General features: G+C 56.7%; 6 protein-coding genes across 6 annotated transcripts; 3 read left to right on the top strand and 3 right to left on the bottom strand.

Annotated features, from left to right (window-relative positions):
- Positions 1-599: 599 nt before the first annotated feature.
- On the bottom strand, positions 600-3720 carry CMQ_4547 (pumilio family mRNA-binding protein; the record flags this gene model as incomplete). The annotated part of the gene is made up of 4 exons (XM_014312703.1): positions 600-1015; positions 1083-1917; positions 1980-3373; positions 3504-3720. The coding sequence occupies 4 exons, from the start codon at positions 3718-3720 to the stop codon at positions 600-602; spliced, it is 2862 nt and encodes a 953-aa protein (XP_014168178.1).
- Positions 3721-8709: 4989 nt separating this feature from the next.
- Positions 8710-9291, top strand: CMQ_4871 (uncharacterized protein; the record flags this gene model as incomplete). Its single annotated transcript, XM_014313027.1, has 1 exon — positions 8710-9291. The coding sequence occupies one exon, from the start codon at positions 8710-8712 to the stop codon at positions 9289-9291; it is 582 nt and encodes a 193-aa protein (XP_014168502.1).
- Positions 9292-10426: 1135 nt separating this feature from the next.
- CMQ_4882 (phosphoethanolamine n-phosphodiesterase) lies at positions 10427-13834 on the top strand (the record flags this gene model as incomplete). Its single annotated transcript, XM_014313038.1, has 1 exon — positions 10427-13834. The coding sequence occupies one exon, from the start codon at positions 10427-10429 to the stop codon at positions 13832-13834; it is 3408 nt and encodes a 1135-aa protein (XP_014168513.1).
- Positions 13835-14297: 463 nt separating this feature from the next.
- CMQ_4663 (uncharacterized protein) lies at positions 14298-16580 on the top strand (the record flags this gene model as incomplete). Its single annotated transcript, XM_014312819.1, has 4 exons — positions 14298-15528; positions 15576-15666; positions 15919-16198; positions 16254-16580. 4 exons carry the CDS (start codon positions 14298-14300, stop codon positions 16578-16580), a joined length of 1929 nt encoding a protein of 642 aa, XP_014168294.1.
- On the bottom strand, positions 15893-16702 carry CMQ_4671 (phosphatase-like protein; the record flags this gene model as incomplete). The annotated part of the gene is made up of 1 exon (XM_014312827.1): positions 15893-16702. The coding sequence occupies one exon, from the start codon at positions 16700-16702 to the stop codon at positions 15893-15895; it is 810 nt and encodes a 269-aa protein (XP_014168302.1).
- Positions 16703-17191: 489 nt separating this feature from the next.
- Positions 17192-17494, bottom strand: CMQ_4417 (uncharacterized protein; the record flags this gene model as incomplete). The annotated part of the gene is made up of 1 exon (XM_014312573.1): positions 17192-17494. One exon carries the CDS (start codon positions 17492-17494, stop codon positions 17192-17194), a length of 303 nt encoding a protein of 100 aa, XP_014168048.1.
- Between the last annotated feature and the right edge of the window lie 1072 nt (positions 17495-18566).

Here is an 18566-nt window from a genome sequence, read left to right as displayed (position 1 = left end):
CATTCTCTCACCGTCTTCTCCCTGCTGCACATGCCATGGTTTTGTTGCCTTTTGTCCCAAGTCAAAAACTTTCCATCTATCTAAGCAAACCGAAATATGACTTATTCATATCCCACCTTTCTTGCGTCCACCCCGAGCCTGTCATGATTGTTGCTCCCTGCCAATCACGATGAAAAGAACCAATAAGACAGAAAATTTGGAATCGAAAAACCCGTGCCAAAAGAAGGATGAGGAATGCATGCTGATAACGAATATAGGTATCGTCGTATGATATCATAAACGCTGGTGTCCCCGGACTGGATGATGATGCTGGCCTTCATAACCAGCTGCCACGACATGGGCGCTGTGGCATCTTTCGAGACATGAGGTGCGGCTGCCTCGGCTGCTTGATTTCGTGGCGAGAAGAGCCGAGGGCCAGATAGAAAAGCGCAAAATCGAAATGGAAGGGGGACCGCGAGCCCAATATGATCCGCAAAATAAGAAACAAAAACATAAATAACAAAGCAACGAAGGCCGTCCTGTTTCCTAAAAGTGAGCCGGCCTTGTCGGTCGTGTGAATATGTATGGGGTCGGTTTTGGTAGATCATTCCACCATCGCATCAAACGACCTGCGTCTCTAGACACGCGGCATTTTCTCTGGCATCCACTGCTTTTGCAGTCGCTGTCGAGTCATTGTCTTCAGACTCCAGCGAGCCCCCAGACGAGCCAGCGCTCACACTAGGAGGATTAGAGCTCTCGGGGGTCGTTGGTAAGCTTGCCAGAGACGGAGTAGACTCCTGGTCGCCCGATAGCTGAGGCGAGGCCTGTGAAGCAGAATCACCATTTGGCTTCTTGCCTGACGGCGCCTGGCCGCTGGCATTGTTTCCCTTAGACGTCTCCTCCATCGCCGTAGCGAGACGGTCGATGGCGGCATTCTGTCGCCCTGTGCTCGATCGCCGCAGCACTGACAGTTGGACCGACAGTACTTCAGCAAAGAGCTGGTGCTCCTCACCTTTTAGTTGCTTCAAGAGTTTCTCTACAATCGATAAAAGGGCAATAATAAGTTGCTGGACTTTAACAGAACAGGCGAAGGCTTGACTTACGGATCACATAATTGCCATACTGATCTTTGATCATCTGCTGCAAGATCGGCTGCCCATCGGGACCAAGCCGACTCAGCTCTTCTCGGATCCGCTGGCGGTCTGCGGCCGTGCCGAATTCGATGCACTTCTCGACGACATTGGATGCGAACTTGTTGTTGGACATGGTCACGAGCTGATTAAGCACTCTGCTGATCACCTTTTCTCGATCTCTGGGCTTCCCAAACTGGATGACGTGCTGTGCCACGTAGTTTCCGTACTGGTCATTGATCAAGTCCATGGCGTTGTCGTGGAGCTCTGACAGGATCATTTCCTTATCTTCCTCTAGCCCGTGCTCGAGCATCCGCTGGATGACACGACATCCGTAGTTGTGTGCCGACAACTCTCTTACTCTGCCACGGAAGGCATCGATAATGAAGTTGATGTGCTCCCGAGGTACTAGCTCGACAACCTTCTGGATGACGTGGTTACCATTGGGGTCCTTGACGACTCGGATCACATCGATCTCCAACTCCTTAGCCAAGATCACCTGTTGGTCGACAAGGATGTGCTGAAGAGCTTTCTGTACCACCCGGCAGGCATATGTTTGCGTCGACAGGTCCACTATCTTGCCCCTCATCTGTTCGGCCAAGTACTTTTTCTGCAGCTGACTGCCGTGCTCGAAGAATTTTTGAACGACGTAGTTGCCAAAGACATCCTGCATCAACACGAGCGTATTCGCCGATATCTCACGGAACACATGCTCCTTCTCGTCGCTATTCGCTGTCTCCAGCTTGCTCTGAATAAAGCGGGAACCGTGTTGGTCGCCACTGAACTCAACAATATGATCGTAGATGTCCTGTTGCAAATGTTAGCACAAACCAGGGCACCTGCAAAGAAACAGTATGCATCTATGCGTACTTTAAGCTCAAACCTCCGGCTCGTCCTGCTTGCACGATACTCGTCCAAAAGCGGGCTTCTGAAGGCCTGGGCGGGATCCCTGTCGCGAGGTACCTGTGCGTTTGGAGCGATGTACTGAACGCCTAGTGAATGGAGACTAAGCTGTGGGTTTGCTACAGGTGTTCGAAATGCGTTAACATTGGAGCTGAAGTTGGTTGGGAACAGACTGGGAGCTCCGGTAAACTGCTGTTGCGGATGTAACTGCTGTTGATACAAAATCTGCAGCTGCGATTGCTGTAGTTGCTGCAATCCCTCCTGGGTGAGGCTGTTGGGCGACGGACGAGGCAGCAGCCCCATGGCGCTATTGAAGCAATTGAAACCATCGTATGAGCCCGGTGCCCTCAGATCGCGAGAGACAGGCCGGCCCCATTGGTCAGTGCCATTAGCAGGAGCGCCGAAGCCTCGCTGACCCGTTGCTTGCCGGAATTGGTTGCCCACTGGAGTTACACCGCGATTAAGCCCGGCCAGGGTTCCGCGGGCTGCTGCAAAATTAGCCGCCCTGAGCGGATCAGTAGCATCCCAGGTTTGAGAAACAGGATTGTATTCAAAGGGCGTCGATGCTGGGTATGTGCCGGTGAGGCCAGCACCGATGTCCTGTCGATCCTCTGCATTCAATGTCTGTCGCATCATCAAGTCTGCGAAGGCTAACGATACCGCGTCGTCTGATTGTGGCTGCCGTTGATGGGGTAGCTGGCTTGTAGAGGGTGCTGGTGAGGAGAAGGACGCCTGGGCTTGGAGAGATGGCCGGCGAGCATGGCCGTTGTGCGAGGATGGTGGCATGGAGCCAAAAGAACTAAGCGAAGCTATCGAGGTAGCAATTCCGGAATTGGCGGCGCCTGGCACAGGTGCCGCCACAGATGTGGATATGGAGGAGCCAGAGCCTGTAGCCGTGGCGGAAGCATTGCTAAAACCGTTTGCCAGATCCTGCTGTGGCAGTGGCTCTGTATCGAAGCCGAACGACGGGTACGAAGATGCCACGCTGGCCTCGCCATCGACATCAACTATACCGTTGCGCAGAGAGGACCGTGGGGGCGGGAATCGGAAAGGAGCGGCATTGGAATCTAGAGATGGGCCAGCACTGGGCCGGGAAGGGGCGTAACTGCCAGAAGAGGTTCTGACAGCAAGATAGGAGGCATTGGTAGTCGAGGGTGTGCGGTCGTGCAAGTGCTCGTGATACGTTTGCGAGGATTCCCTCATATGTACTGGTGACGGGCTGGCCGAGGGTCTCCGAGAGGCGGTGTTATCGGTACTGTTCCAGGATCTGGTCGTATGTGCACCTGGGTGTGGCCATACAGCAGATGCGTCTGGAAAGGTATTCGCGGCATCGGAGCTACTCGAGAATGCTTCATCGTGACCTAGACACAAACAAACAGACGGGGTCGTTAGCCTTGCGTATTCGGCGTATTGGGAGGCAGTATTCGCCAACCGATCATTGTTCTTCCTCTTCTACTGGTTCTTGCTTTAGCGTTCAGATGTAGTACTCACCTGAGAGACTGGTTTGCGAATCACGGTTGGCGAATGGCGAAGGGATGTGTGTTGCCCAAAGGCTCCCTGTGTTCGGTTGACTCCAGTTCGAAGAGAAGCTGTTTCGCTGTTGAGACGATGCCGACGACGACGAAACGTCTCTCGAATTGGCCTTCCCGTAGGAGGTAAATCGGGAAGACTGAGCCTGGTTAGCGCGTACGAAGTCAGCAGCAATCATCGTATTGGCGAAGCTCAAAGGAGAAGACGGTCAAAGTAGACTGAAGAGGTGCTGATAGACAAGAACGACCTCTACCTGAGGCGAACAACTGCGTGATGGTATGGGTTTAAAGAAAGCGATAGATGACAGGAAAATAAGGTTGCTCACCGTCATTGCCGCCGAATACGAGGTTGAACCTGCGTTACAGCGTTCGACAAAGAGGGTCCACCTGTAGGGTAAGGGGGATAGAAAGGCTGTGAGGGAAGAGAAAGGAGCAGTGGAGAAAAAAAGGTAATGTGACCAGCTGGGCGCAAAGCTGGGGAAGTGAGTAGTGCAGGCCCAGAGAAAGCGACAGTGATTAAGGAGAGATGAGAATAGATAAGAAGGGCAGAAAAGTTATATACGCAAATGAAGGTAATATATGGAGTGCGGTGAGAGCAGGAAAGAAAGAATGAAAGAAAATGTAGCAAGAAGATCTTGCTTAGGGGGAAGGGGGGGGTGAGCGTGTGGGCAAAGCGAGACGAGGCTCCCTTTTTGTTGCGATGGATGTTGGTTGTGAGAATTGGGTTTTTTAAGTTAATTATGGGGTTGAGAATTGGAGTGGAGCAGAAGACTTGGGGCAGTTACGGGCTAGGCTGGACCCAGATTTCTGTTGCAAACAGGAGTGGCTGCCTGGCAGCCTGAAGGTGCAGTTGGACAGGCGAGAAGAAGAGTTACAGGTGGGGTGGGACGGTTGGTCGACTCCTGACTCCAAGTTTGTTGGCGCCGAGTAGCGCGACTCAGCGACCTGACGCGGTGTTCGAGGTGTGGTGCAGGGCACTTATGACAATTATAGCGTGCTATAGCGTGGCGCACGGTAGCCGTAGCGCAAAATGAGGGGCATAAGTTTCGCCGAGATAGGTGCACACTATTCCGAATCCCGATGGTAAGGCTGTTCAGTGTTGAGGAGGGGGGGTAGAAGGCCGCCTCCGTAAACTACTATGTCAGACACGAGAAGAAGTCCAGGGCGGTCTTTGGCACGGACCAAGTGGTGAGAGACGGGAGAGCAGCGCAGATTGAGGAATGTGCTCTGTCAGAATGAAGAGGTTCAAAAGGCCGGTTGGCCGGGCGAACAAGAGATGTGCAGCTTATGGACAGACAATGGTACTCTGTAGAGCAGCGAAGAAGAGAAAATTGTGCCGATGTGGCAGAAGGGAATACGCTAGCCACAGCCGAGCGCCGATAGACTGTGCCGTGATGATTAACGACTTAGCCAGATGTCGATGCGACTGAAACGCAATGAATGGGTCAGCATATCGTGATCCTGGAGGCCTGAGTTGGGGATGGGGCCTGCGAAGCTAGTTCCCGCGGGCAAAGACAGCGAACGCCCTAGGACCCAAGACGGGGCGAAGACGGGTAGACGTGTAATTATGCGACGGGATGGCCAGACAGGACGTGGGAGGAGTCGGTTGGGCTGTCTTGTTCGATCGGGTGATTTTGCAAGGGTGTATTCTATGGAAGCTGTGATTTTGATCCGAGGAAGGAAGGAAAGCCAGCGGGTGGTAGAAAGACAGTCTCGGGCTTTGGTAATGTCTGCGATGGTGTTGCATTATCAGAACCTTTCCGCATATGAGTGAGGCGGCCGGCGGAGCAGGCTGCTAAAAGTGGCGAGTAATTGAGATCGTCCCAGCGCCCTGGAAAAGGATGGGCGGGATGCTAACAAGCCGTCACAAATGGCGGGACGATCACTTTGCAAGATATAATAGGCTACTGGTCTGCAATACAGGGCTACAGTCGCTAATTTCGGCGCGGGATGACTAACTTTCACCAACATAATGAGGCCCCGTTGTCATTACGTATCTTACTGACTGGATTTGCGTCGAGGATGGCATTTAGTACGGAGTACTCCGTATTTCAGTCTGTTTGCCCCCCTTTCATGGCCCTCTTCATACCCATTTTTCCTGTTTGAAGGACATGGCCATAGCCGTCGAGCAAGTGCTCACTGTCTCGCATTCCAGCCACATGTCTCATATGCTCACTTGTTTTCTTCGGGTTCGACACTTGAAGAGAGGCCTGATTTGAGCAGTGAAATTGCCAGAGTCGTACTGATTATGTTTGCCGGCAGAGCAATGCCAATGGGCTTTTCGGCTTGCCGTCAGATACCGCATAGCCGCAGCAGAGCATGGGGCAGATGACGGGATGACCGTATCTTGTGTGCGCAAGACTTCCATGGCTCGTCTGACCACCTCGCTTTCATTGGCTCACCAGCTCGGCCATCGGCCAGGGAAGTGAGATACCGACACAGCCAAGAGGCGAGATAACGTATCCCAGGCAGGTAAGATACCCATTTTTCGACTCGGGCTGCTTGATTACATAGCACAACCGGTCTGGATAACATCCTGCAATTCGTCATCTTCCAAGGAGTGGCCGTTTGTAGTGATGCCGTCTCTCACTTCAATGTGCATACTGCCACCCCAATTGCTCGTGGCGCCGTGATACTACGTGGTCGAGTGCCGAAACGGTCTTACTACCCGAGAAGCCGTAGCCAGTTGCATGACAAATCGGCACGGCAGGGGCACGGCAGGCCGTGCCGATGAGTACGTATGTACGACGTACGTACCAAAGTCAGGCTCGTTGCAAAGTCGCCTGGGACAAGGCAGGGGGGAGGAAAACATGGCGGCACGACGCTGCCAAACGACGGGAGCACTGCCATTTCCCCGAGCAAACATTCCGGTCTGTGCTGGCCAAAAGAGCGGATTACGGAATATCGTAGGAGCAGAAGGCAGTGGCGTCAATTTGGCTATATCGCAGCCAACATCTTGGGCGGGGATAGGAGTCGTTGCACTCACGTCGTAGATCGCAGATACCACAAAAGCTTTGGGCGCTGTGGCTATCGTGTGATCAGTCTTCGCCAGTTTTCGTGCGATGTGGTCACGGGCTGCCGTGCTACTGCATCAGACAACAACCCTGACTCTCCCCGTGCAGTCTTTGTCAAGAGCCTTCTGTCGGTGAAATGCTATGTAGAAATGCGTCCTGCGCATGACTGCTCATCGACAAGGCACTGGTCCTTCTATCCAAGAATCATTGTGCCTGCATTCCGGGGCCGCCGGCCAAGAAAAGGGGCCCAACCAGGTAAAAGACGCATGAAGATAGTCACAAATTAGATGCAATGCAGAAGGGCTACATGCATTTATCCCGTGATGGTTTCCACCTTGCCATGGCCACTCCGTACTCCGTAGGCAGAAGGTACTCCGTACTATGTACTCCGTACTATGTACTCCGTACTATGTACTCCGTATGTAAGGAGCAGATCCACGTACGTCGTAGTCGGCCGTTCGGTGGACCCTCTCCGCTTCTGCTGCAAGATCTCTTGCCTGTAAAATTTGTGAGAGGTCTTGTGCCTGTTTTTGCATGCAGAACGCTGCGCGTTTCCTAGCTCGCTTGTTGAAAAAGCTGATGATACGCCGGTAGACAGGAACAAGCTTCGCCTACGTCTCATATAGCGAAGTGTCTTTGTCCGTTCGACTTGCAAGTGCAGACGAGAAACCGTATAAAGCGTACACGCCACTTCGGGCACTACTCCGTACGGTTGGAGAGAGCGCAATACTCGTAGTGACAGGTCCCATTTTCTGTAGGCGAAGGTGGGGAGGCTGAAACAAAGGATGTCAAACCGAGCATACTCCGTATCTGAGGACGGATGGAGTAAGAACAGAAGAACACAGACTGGAACAGAAGTACTCCGTACGACGTAAAGTCTTGATCGGGCGCTCGCTTTTCTTTTCCGCTCAGTTCCTTTTTCTTTGTTTCCTTTTCCTTTCCGTTTCTTATCGGCAGTGCACGCTGAAGGAGCGACGGGCGGTCGGCTTTTCGGGCTTCAAGCAAGGGACGAGACAACGATTAGACAGATAAACAAACAAACAACAAACTGACTGACAAACAACAAAAGAGCTGAGCCACACTCTGAGCCGGAGTAACGAGCAGATGCGGTGAGAGAGCACGCGCCATCTTGCGGCAATGTCGCAACGAGTGAGCCCCCAACACGATTGCTCCTCCAGCCGAAGCAGCCGTATGGCTGCAGACCATGTTCATCTGACGACTTCTCTATCCCATGCATCCGCTGGAGAAGAAGGGGAGCGTATCGCCGGTCGTGAGCCGCACGGCCATATAAAAGGGCTCAAATTGCACCCCGCTCTGGAGATTGTTCCTGTCCGCTGATTGGTGCGAGCTGCCCGCAGTGCCCCAATATCCCTGGCTATAGTTGTATCGGTCGAGGCAGCACGAGTTAAGTTTTCGACCAACTGTGGGCTAGACCCCGTTCTGGCAAAGGCTCTCTTCCTAATTTCTGCAAGGTATGATTCTAGGGGGCTCCCCGAAGGACTTGGCCATCCTCTTCATCCATTCTTTTTCCTCGCGGTCCCCCCTTTGTCCCCTTCCACTCCCTTCTTTCTTTCTTCCTCCAGGTCTCGACGAAGGGTTTGCGCTCGCTATCAAACAAGTCCCTTTCCTACCCTCACACTCTTTCCCTATCTAGTTTGTCTTTCGACAGCTATCGACACTCTTTTTGTTTGTTTCTTGGATCTCGGCCTCACTCGTTTCTAGCCGAATCCGTCCAGTCTTTCGTTCATTCTTTTTCACGACTCTATCACTCCTCCCACGGCTCGCTTTAACTCGAAAGGATACGACTACGCTGAACATTCCTCTGTTCACTTGTAAGTGAAACATGTCATTCTCCCTCAGCTCCTCACACTGGAATGTGCTGGTCTGGAGGACAATGAAAGAGCATTGGCCGCTGTTTATAAGGCCCATGGCCGCCACCTGGACGGTGGCTCGACGTGGCCGCAGAAGCTTGATGCTGAACATGACGTGTGCTGACCATTCGTCTCTTTCGCCTCAGCGCCGGTCGCCTTTCGCTTTTTCAGCCGATACGAGTTTCAGTATTTTTGTCGTGTTAACCCGAGTCGACGACCCCTCCTGGTTCTCCCTCACCCCTACCACCAACACCTACATTCGTTTTTACAACCGTTCGGCACCATGCAATTCTTCAACGATATCATGACTCGCAGCCAGCTCGCTGTCCGGTCGGTGGTCGACACGGGCGACAGCAGCTCGGACGAGTCAACCATCACTGCCCTGATCATACTACTCAGCGTCGTCTTTGCCGGCCTTCTTCTGGTCTCGACCCTGGTCGTGATCCGGAGGATGAAGCGGCAGCAGAAGCTGCGTGAGATGACCCTGCCGCAGTACAATGTTGCGCCGAGCAGCAAGGCCCACGGCCTCACCATCCAGACGACCAACGCCAACGGCCGTTCATCTCTGCTAGTCTTCAGCAAGGACGGCCAGCCGATGCTGGCGAACCCGCAGTCGCCCCCATACTCTCCCGACAACGTGCCGGAGATCCGTATCACGTTCCCGGACGAGCAGGACGAGATGGGCCGCAGTAAGAGCGGCCGCGTGGTTGTCGTGCGCGTTGGCGAGAGGTCGATTGGCATGGAGCCGGTCTCGGAGACTGAGGAGCAGTTGCCGGCATACGAGAAGGAGGGCCAGTTCTACTCCATCAACATTGACAGTATCGGCGGCCTGAAGGAGAAGGGCGACCAGTCCAGCTTCCACTAGACTGCCACCGTTTTTTCTCCTCCCCTTGGGGCCCATCGCTCGCTTCCCCGGTGGTCTCCTTCCTTTTTTTTTTTCAACTTCATACCCTTTTGTATTCTTTATATTCCGGATCTCTCAATCCTGTTGGGAAAGCAAGGATAGAGGGGAGGCTGTTGTGGCATAGCGCTGCTAAACAGCGCGTGAGACAGCAGCCTATACGGCTGGCACGATACGAAAAGAAAACGAGCAACAAGATACCGGTGTCCCTTCACACCACACCTGTCTTCAAAGCAAGGCCTAACAAACCCATTAGAGATGGTTCTCTGTTTCTGGGCGGCATGCACTGGACTGGCCGTGACTAGGCACCGCAGGCCGACGGACAATTGACAGCGGCCAACAGCCTTCCTTGGCTATGCGGCATGACGGCGCGTGCTGCCCAGCCTGTATAGTTTCCGTGTACATAATTGTATATTCTACTATCACATTAAAGCTGATGCATCGCTACCGAGTGTAACGACTTCCGCACAGCAGAAATTCTCTCTCCCAACCGCAGCGTACGGATAAGTATGGCTTGGTCTGCAAATAGAAACGTGACAAGCGTTCGCATTGCCGTGTCTCATTTACCAACCGTGCATTCCACACATCATGATGGTATGGGTGGTTGCGGGTAAGGGGGCCTGCATTCTCCGGACGAATCGAATGCCTGTGGCTATTTTTATACGCACTGTCCCTCCTTTTCATTGTTAATTTCTGCGGGCCTGATTTAGTGGGGCCGCCCCTCCCGGACGATTGAGGTTGCTCTTTCCTAAAGCTAGCTGTCCCGTACTTATGTATGGAATAGCCTCAAGTCTCCTGTCGAGGATTTTTTTCTAGATAGGTTCTTGCTTTTCTAGCATCACAGAGTCGTCGTCTGCCACATTGCTCACCACAGCCTCTTGGTGAATATGGCCATGCTGCCGATTGCTGCGGTCTCGTTTAGCTCAAGAGGCTATTATTAGTACTCGTTCCTTCTGATTCGCACCGTCATCGGAGTACCTTTTTGCTCCTGCTTCTGGTCGCTCGTTTCTTTTTTTTCCGAGGCGTTCACTACGCATAATATATAAAATTCGGCAGTGTCTACTTTTATTCTTTCCTACATTCCGCATCGGCTGTCCCGATGACGTCTCCTCCGCAGCGGCAGAAGAAGCCGGGGCCAAGCGAGTACAAGGCGATTGCGGCGCAATTTGCAGCGGCAAAGCGTGCCAAGGAGATCAACGATGCCCTGCGGGCGCAAAAGGATGTGCGGCCGGAGCAGGCGGCGGCCAGCGCGATGGAGAAGCACCGGATAGCCCTCGAGCAGAGGCGCAAGGCGGCATATGAGCGGCGCTGGCTCTGGACAGTGGGCTTTTGGCTGTGGCTGCTCGTGATCCACGCGACGGGCATCTTGTACTTTACGTCAGGCTTCCTCCTGACGCGGCTCGTGCTGGACGAGAAGTCGAGCTGTGCGGTCAGCCCGCTGCAGGCGACACAGGGCAACACGGCGGCGGTGCCACCATCAGCGGCCGCCACCGACGGCTGCTGGCATCCCAAGACGTTTGACCGGGTGGTGATCATCCTGATTGATGCGCTGCGGTACGACTTCACGGTGCCGGTTAACGATAGCGCGGTGTTTCACAACGCATTTCCATTTCTCTACGAGACGGCGGTGGCTCAACCGTCGAACGCATTCCTGCGGCCATTCATTGCGGATCCGCCGACGGCGACGCTGCAGCGGCTCAAGGGCCTCACGACCGGCACGCTGCCGACGTTTGTCGACATCGGGTCGAACTTTGCGGGCACGGCGATCGAGGAGGACAACCTGCTGGCGCAGCTGCGGACAGTGGACAAGAAGATTGCGCACCTGGGCGACGACACCTGGACGGCCCTCTTCCCGGGCTACTTCGAGGCCAACATCAGCCATGCGTACGACAGTTTCAACGTGCGGGATCTGCACACGGTGGACAACGGGGTGATGGAACACATATTCCCGCTGCTCGAGGCCGGCTCGCGGCGGTCGAAGAAGACGTCACCGTGGGACCTGCTGATCGGTCACTGTCTGGGGGTGGACCATGCCGGTCACCGGTACGGGCCAGCGCACACGGCGATGCGCGAGAAGCTGCAACAGATGGACGAGTTTGTGCGGCGAGTGGCGGGATCGATTGACGACGACACGCTGCTTGTGGTGATGGGCGACCATGGGATGGACAGCAAGGGTGACCACGGCGGCGAGAGCGACGACGAAGTGGAGGCGGCACTCTGGATGTACGCACGGCAGCCGGTGTTTGGGCGGACGGAAGCGGCCTTTGTTATGCCGCCGCTGACGGCCAAGGAGCGGCCGGTCAACCAGATCGACCTGGTGCCGACGCTGGCGCTCCTGATGGGCATCCCGATCCCGTACAACAACCTGGGCTTCCCGATCGAAGAGGCGTTTATCGGTGGTGCGGGCAACGACTGGGCGAATTTGGCGACAGTGGCCGAGATCACGGCAGCCGGCATCCACCGGTACCAGTCGTCGTTGTCGGCGTCCAACATCCTCACACCTCCGGTGGTCTCGCGTCCGGGCCGTGGCGTGTCGGCTGTGTCGGAGCAGGAGGCAATGGCAGAGGCGTTCGCGGCACTGTCTGAGTACCAGGTGGCGACGCTGCGGATATGCAAGGACCTGTGGGCACGGTTCGACGTCGGCAGCATGGTGTTTGGAATTGCGATCTCGGCGGCAGGCGTAGCGATACTGCTGCTGTACGCATCCCGCAGCGTGGAAGATGGGAACGAGGACGAGGACATTGCGGTCGTGGAAGACGCGACACTGGACCAGGCCGAGGCGATGCTGGAAATGCAAGGCGAGCTGATACCGGCGACGAGGCGCGGCAGTGGCAAGGATGCAGCGACGCAGGCAGAGAGGGACGAGGCGAGAGCACTGCAGCAGCAACAGGAGCTGCACCGGTCGCTGGTGCTGGCAGCAGTGATGGCAGGAGTGCCGACGTTTGCGGCCAGCGCAGCCTTGACGATCGTGGGGTCGCAGCCGTGGTACAGCGGAGCGGGCTACGCGGCCATGGCCAGCATCGGGGCGGTGGCAGCACGACTTCTGGGGGTGGGCAGACGCAGTGTGAGCCGACTGCTGCCGAGCAGCATCTGGGGATGGATGGCAGTAGTGTTTACGGGGGCGCAGTCCGTGGGCTTTGCATCCAACTCGTACACGGTTTGGGAGGACTCGATCCTGCTCTTTTTCCTGGCGACATTCGGACTGGTGGCGGCGTTGCAGGCGACACGGCTGGCGACAAGCGGCGAGCGGGTGCTGGGAGTGTACCACGCGGTGGTGTTTGTGCTGCTGGGACGGGTGGCATCGCTGTCGAAGCTGTGCCGGGAGGAGCAGATGCCGTACTGCAGTACGACATACTACGGGTCGGCATCGTCGTCGACATCGGCGCCGTGGCAGCTGGGGATCTTGTTTGCGGTGTTCCTAGTGCTGCCATCGGTGGTGCGATCGTTTTACGAGCCGACGCGGTCATACGAGGGTCTGGCGCCGGTGTGGATCGGTGTGGTGTTCCGGGGCGGACTGTTGATGGCGGCGCTGCACTGGACGCTGGACGGGGTGGAGAGAGGCGGCTGGCTGCGGACGCTGGTGCCAGAGAGCATGCTGACGGCGACCATGGCCAAGACGGCGTCGGTATATCTGGCACAGACGGTGCTAGGGCTGGCACTGGTTGCGGGCACGGCAGCGTTTGCATGGGCAGGGCCATGCATCTCGGTGACGGCGATAGCGAGGCCGGGGACCAACCAGGCGCAGGTGGCGGTGCTGGGTTATGCAAACGCGCACGGAGCGCGCTATCTGCTGCTGGTGACCAACGTGTTGATGGCGGCGGTGCAAGTGTCTATGCCGATGGGAGGGGGGGCGCTGTCGCTGATGCTGTGGCAGGTGCTGTCGCTGGTAGAGCTGCTGGAGCTGCTACGGACAGGGGCCAAGCGAGAGGGCGGAGGAGGCGAAGAGACGACGGACGAGACGACGGACGAGGCAGCAGCCATGGATCCAAGCGCGGGCTCGACGATGGGCTCTTCGGTGGCGGTGATCGGGCCGGTGGTGTTGGCGATGCTGGCGAATCTGCACTACTTTGCGACGGGTCACCAGGCGACGTTGAGCAGCATCCAGTGGGACAGCGCATTTGTGGCGCTGACAACGCTTCGCTATCCCTGGTCGCCGCTTCTGGTGGTGGCCAACACGGCAGCGGCGCATCTGCTGGCTGTCGCGGCCGTGCCGTTGCTGGTTCTGTGGAAGACGAGTCCGCGGCGCCGTGGCGGGCTGCTGTCGCCGACCAGCCGGGCGCTCGCCGGGTTTGCGGCCTACTTTGCCGTCGAGGCGCTCGCCACAATGGTCTGGGCTGCCCATCTGCGACGGCATCTCATGCTGTATCGCGTGTTTAGCCCGCGGTTCATGCTGGCGGCCGGCCTGCTGCTGCTGGTGGACGTGGCCGGGCTGGTGCTGGCACTGCCGGGACTGCGGTCGAACACGATGGCCGTCAGCGATGTCTTCGGCTGGCTGGATGAGTATTAGGAGGAGCGAGCAGACGAGCAAAGCGGACGAGCGGACAGCACTGTTTGGTAGAGCAGCAACAGGACTACTGTGACTGGACCTTCTGAGACACATCGAGACGATCTCGCTGAGAAACCGAGATCAAAAGAAATCTTTATTTGAATATCTACTCGAATGGACTCTGTTAAAGGCTGGAAGTCTTGTGGCGTACAACGCTTAGACCCACCTACGTAGTAGGGCTTTATGCACGGCGGCATATGTCGGATGTACCTAACCACAACCATACATAATTGAACACTAACAGCCTGTATACCATGTCATAGCTAGATTAGTCATCTCTACACCGCACTTAGACTATGCCCCACTATTGGGCCGCCTTTAGCCTGTTATGTACTCCGTATTGTAGATCAAGTGTCATGATGACAGGTGCTGTTCAACTTGTATGCCAGAACACGTTTGAGGGCTCTGCCGGCAGACCACGGAGATGACGACACCGACAGCGGGAGCGTACGGGCGGCAGGGTCATCAGCCCCGCCACTCCGGGTCATACGGGACGTCAGAAGGAGCAGCTGCGAGCCGCGGCCGCACACGGCACACGCTCCTCCTCTGTTTTGTGCACGGCTTCAAGGGCGACGCGGACACGTTTGGGCCGCGGTCGCGGTTTGCGCACGAGCTGGGGCGACGGGTGGCAGTATCGCTGCCGCGCGTGGACGTGCGGGTGGCCGTCTACCCGCCGTACCAGACGCGGGGCGACCTGGCGGCGACGGTGGTTCGCCTGCGCGACTGGCTGACCGAGACGGTCGTCGACCTCGAGGTGGCGGCCGGCACGCCCAGCCCGACGGTCGAGCCGTCGGTCCGGTGCGTGTTGATGGGCCACTCCATGGGTGGCATCGTGTCGGCCGACGTGTTGCTGTCGCTGGTGGGCGACCGGCGGGTGGGCGACAGCGACACGGATAACACAGACAAGGAGCTCAACGGGCTCATGTTTCCGTACGTACAGGCCGTGCTCGGCTTCGACACGCCGTACCTGGGCATCGCGCCCGGCGTTGTGGCCCATGGCGCACAGGACCGCTACGCGGCCACGACGGCGGCCTTTTCGCAGATCAGCAGCCTGGCCGAGGCACTGCTGGGCAAAGCTGGCGGAGCCGGAGGGGGCGAGCAACAGGGAGGAGAGCAGGCCAGAGCGGGGATCACCAGGACCGAAAGTGGAACGGGAACGGGAACGGGAACCGAATCCGGTCCCAGAACGGCGAGAATGGCAAGAAGTGCAACGGCCCCCTCCACCTCCACCACATCCACGCCCTCTTCCGCCTGGGGCTGGGGCAGGATTGCGCTGGTGGCCGGGGCCAGCGCTCTGGCCAGCGGAGCTGCTGCCGCCGTGGCCTATCGCAACCGCGACCACCTGACCGAGGGCTGGTCCTGGGTCTCGTCGCACCTCGAGTTCGTCGGCTGTCTCGCCCGCGGTGAAGACCTGCGGCGTCGCATCGCCCGCATTCAACAGGCCCATCGCCAGCTCGGCGTCGGCTTCGGCAACCTCTACACCCGCCTCGGCCGTGCTGCCCCGTCCAAGCAGACCCAGACGGCCACCGGCGCCAACGACCTGCTCCTGCTGCCGTCTGAGCGCACCTTTTGCGTCCTGCCCAGCCGCGAACCCGCCGGCGACTGGCGCGAGGCCGTCAACGATGATGCCACCGACGAGACTCGCGCCCACATGAGTACGTGTTTTTACTGTTTTCCCTCCCCAACACCAGCTGACAACCAGGCATGTTCACCCCCGCCGGTAACCCAAACTACGACCGCCTGCTCGCCGACGCCTGCGACATGGTCTCCCTCTGGACCCGCGGCTCCCAGTGGTACGAGACCAGCAGCATCAGAAAGACGCAGGCGCTATGAGTCCCTGCGTTGTGTTTGGCGGCCATGATACACCCCTGAATCGTCTTTTTCGTCTATCTATTCTTTTCTTGCCAGTTCACAATATCAATACAGTCTCGTGTGGCTTCAGTATACCTGCTTCCGCCCGCTTGCCCGTGCTATAGCGTCATATCCCCCCAGCTCGCCCCTGTTCTCCCGCAACCTCTCCTACTGAACCTTCTTGCCCACAGCAGCCTCTGCCTTGAGCCGACGCAGAACCTTGCGCCGCTGGGCCAGCATGTGCGTGTACAGGATGTAGGACCCAGGCACATACACGGCCAGCACGGCGTAGAGCGCGGCCGGGTACAGCGGGTGCAGAGTGGCGGCCGCGCTGGGCGTGGTGGCAGCCAGGTAGACGAGCCGCACCTCGGAGCTGATGCCGACCGGATACAGCACCAGGAACGTGCTGTAGCGCAGGGCCGTGAACCAGGACGGCGGCGGCCGTTCGGGCCCGCGCGCGAGACTGAGGGCAAAGTACGAGTAGCGGATCACCTCTGTCAGGCTCCAGGCCAGCACCATGGACGTATAGAACGGACTCGACGTCGTCTCGGCCGGAAACGGGTACACAATGGCCCACACGAGCAGCAGCCGGCTGGCCACCTGCATGGCCGTCGTAAACAGGGGCGCGCGAACTATGCCTGCGAGGCTGTCAGCGATTGTCATTGAGATCGGCATCATCGTTGCAGGAGCGCCCATACCCAGCACCGAGTGCACCACCTCCAGCAGAGCAATGGTCTGCGTGCAGCGCAGAAAGTCGTCCACCACAATCGGCACAAAGGCCGGCCCGCGGAGACCCGCCACAATGGCCGTGCGGCCCAGCACTGTCGTCCACAGGATGGCCGAGATGAAGTTGTAGGCCGTCAGGTAGAGCCCCTTGACCTGGGAGACCGGCACGGCTCCGGTGCCGGGAATCTCCTTCTGCTTGACAGGCCCCGACGACGAGGCCGTGACCATCTTCTTCGGCGCGGATACAGCCATGACTGCTCGGGAAAATACGGTTTGCCCTTCGGAAACGGATAAAGATGCTGCTTCTAGGTGTGCAGAGTCGGCGTCGGCGGATGGTCAATGTGCCGCTTGTTGGGGAATGCAAGGCGGCAGAAAAGAAGATGCAAAAATACACGAGACAGCTGGGCCTTTTGGCTGAGCTAGTGTGGGTCTTTCCCGCAAAAAGACGTTGGGGATTCTGGTGGGGTCGGAGAGTTTAGGCATCGTTTCAGGGCTTATATTCTTCGACTCGTACATGATTAGAACTAACGGCTCTCGAAACAGTCTATGCTACATCTTTCCACAGAAATCCTCCTTGTCAAATCATCAGGTCGTCAAATGAATCACGGCGTGTCCCAATGTTGAATACAAATTAGATAAAGATTGGGCGATCAACGACTGAGCCAGCCAGCTGGAGAATGGCGAAGGAAATTCCCGGAATCCCAACATTGCAAAGTGCATATCTCACGCATTGGCTGCGCCTCACTGGTCGCGCCGACGGAACGGTGACGGCCAGCCGCTGAACAGCCACTCGTTTGAATGCCGCCCGCACGTCGTGTGGACGTTGACGTTCTTGTTTGCGTTCTTGACGGCCGCCGTTTTTGTCAACACGGTCGACGACGCACAGCTTGACGATGTCAGTGTTGACGACGGCGACAGGGGTGTCCCGGTGCTGCTTCCACTGCTGAAAGCACGGTAATCATCCGTGTACGGATACTCGGCCCGCACCAAGTCAGACACCGAGTCCGAAGATAGGGAGCCGCGCTCAGCGTTGCTGCTGCTCATGGTAGTGGCTGGCAATTTTGTGGCAGTGCTGGATGCTGGGGTACGAAACAGGCATGCAGCATGCGTGGTGATAGGGCAAAAGCGTCAAGCTTCCCGGTCGGGTATATGTTGCCGTCTGAATGTGAAAAAAGAGTGCCCGCCAGGGTAGCTGAGAGGTGTTGAGGGCACACCTGGTGCGAGCAGAAAAGAGCCAGTCGGCTTGACAGCAGAGTAGGGATTCGAGAGAAAAAAGAAACATGGGAAAAAGGGAGAGGATGCGGCTAAATACCCCCCCCGCGTACGAGTACAGAGAACAGAAAGCTGTAGAGCTGCCTCGGTGGACACATTCTCGTGGGCCCAGAGTTGGGCAGGGGTGCTACCCACAGAGGTTCCCAGTCTGGGGCCGAGAAGTTACCAATAGTGGCCTTCGGAGTATTGAGAAGTTAAGAGGGAGATACGAGTGGCCAATAGCACCAACACGGCCCACCTTTTCCCGTCATAGGGCTGATGCGAATTACCATGTACTTGTAAGAAGGCAGCAAGAAATGGCGGTGGAGACCGATAAAAGGCCTGCATGCAGCGAACGAGTCACAGTACCCCGTGTGAGCAAATCATGTGGAGCCTCAGTCTGGCATCCCTATCAAGAGTCTTGCTTTCTGGGGATTGGAGCTAGGATGTGTTCTGAGGGCAGGTCACAAGGCCTGGACGCGGAAAACAGGTTAGAGAATGGAGCATCACGAGAATTGCAAGCGTGGCCGAAAACGGCTGCAGCAACTGCCAGAAGAAACAATTGACCTGTTTCTGGCTGCCTTGACGATGTCTTGAACACCCTGGACGCCTTGATGCCTTGGATATTTTGGATGCCTTAGGTAGCCATCGCGACCACAATGTGGTTACGTTCCGTATGCCCACCAGTTAGAATATAAGATACGAGCACCACATTAACGTCACCGATGCCAACTCTCCCAATAAACGATCGGCTAGCACCAGAATAACTAGAGCAGCCCAACTTATGGGGTCACTTATGACGAGTGCTCTGCTTGAGCGCAAGCAAGAATCCGCCAAGTGCTTACATGGCAGCCAAGCTCATATT

The sequence above is a fragment of the Grosmannia clavigera genome (assembly GCF_000143105.1).
Source record: "Grosmannia clavigera kw1407 unplaced genomic scaffold GCSC_97, whole genome shotgun sequence".
Taxonomy (NCBI): Eukaryota; Fungi; Ascomycota; class Sordariomycetes; order Ophiostomatales; family Ophiostomataceae; genus Leptographium; species Leptographium clavigerum.
The sequence above is the reverse complement of the archived record's forward strand: the minus strand, read 5'-3'. Positions and strand labels throughout refer to the sequence as shown.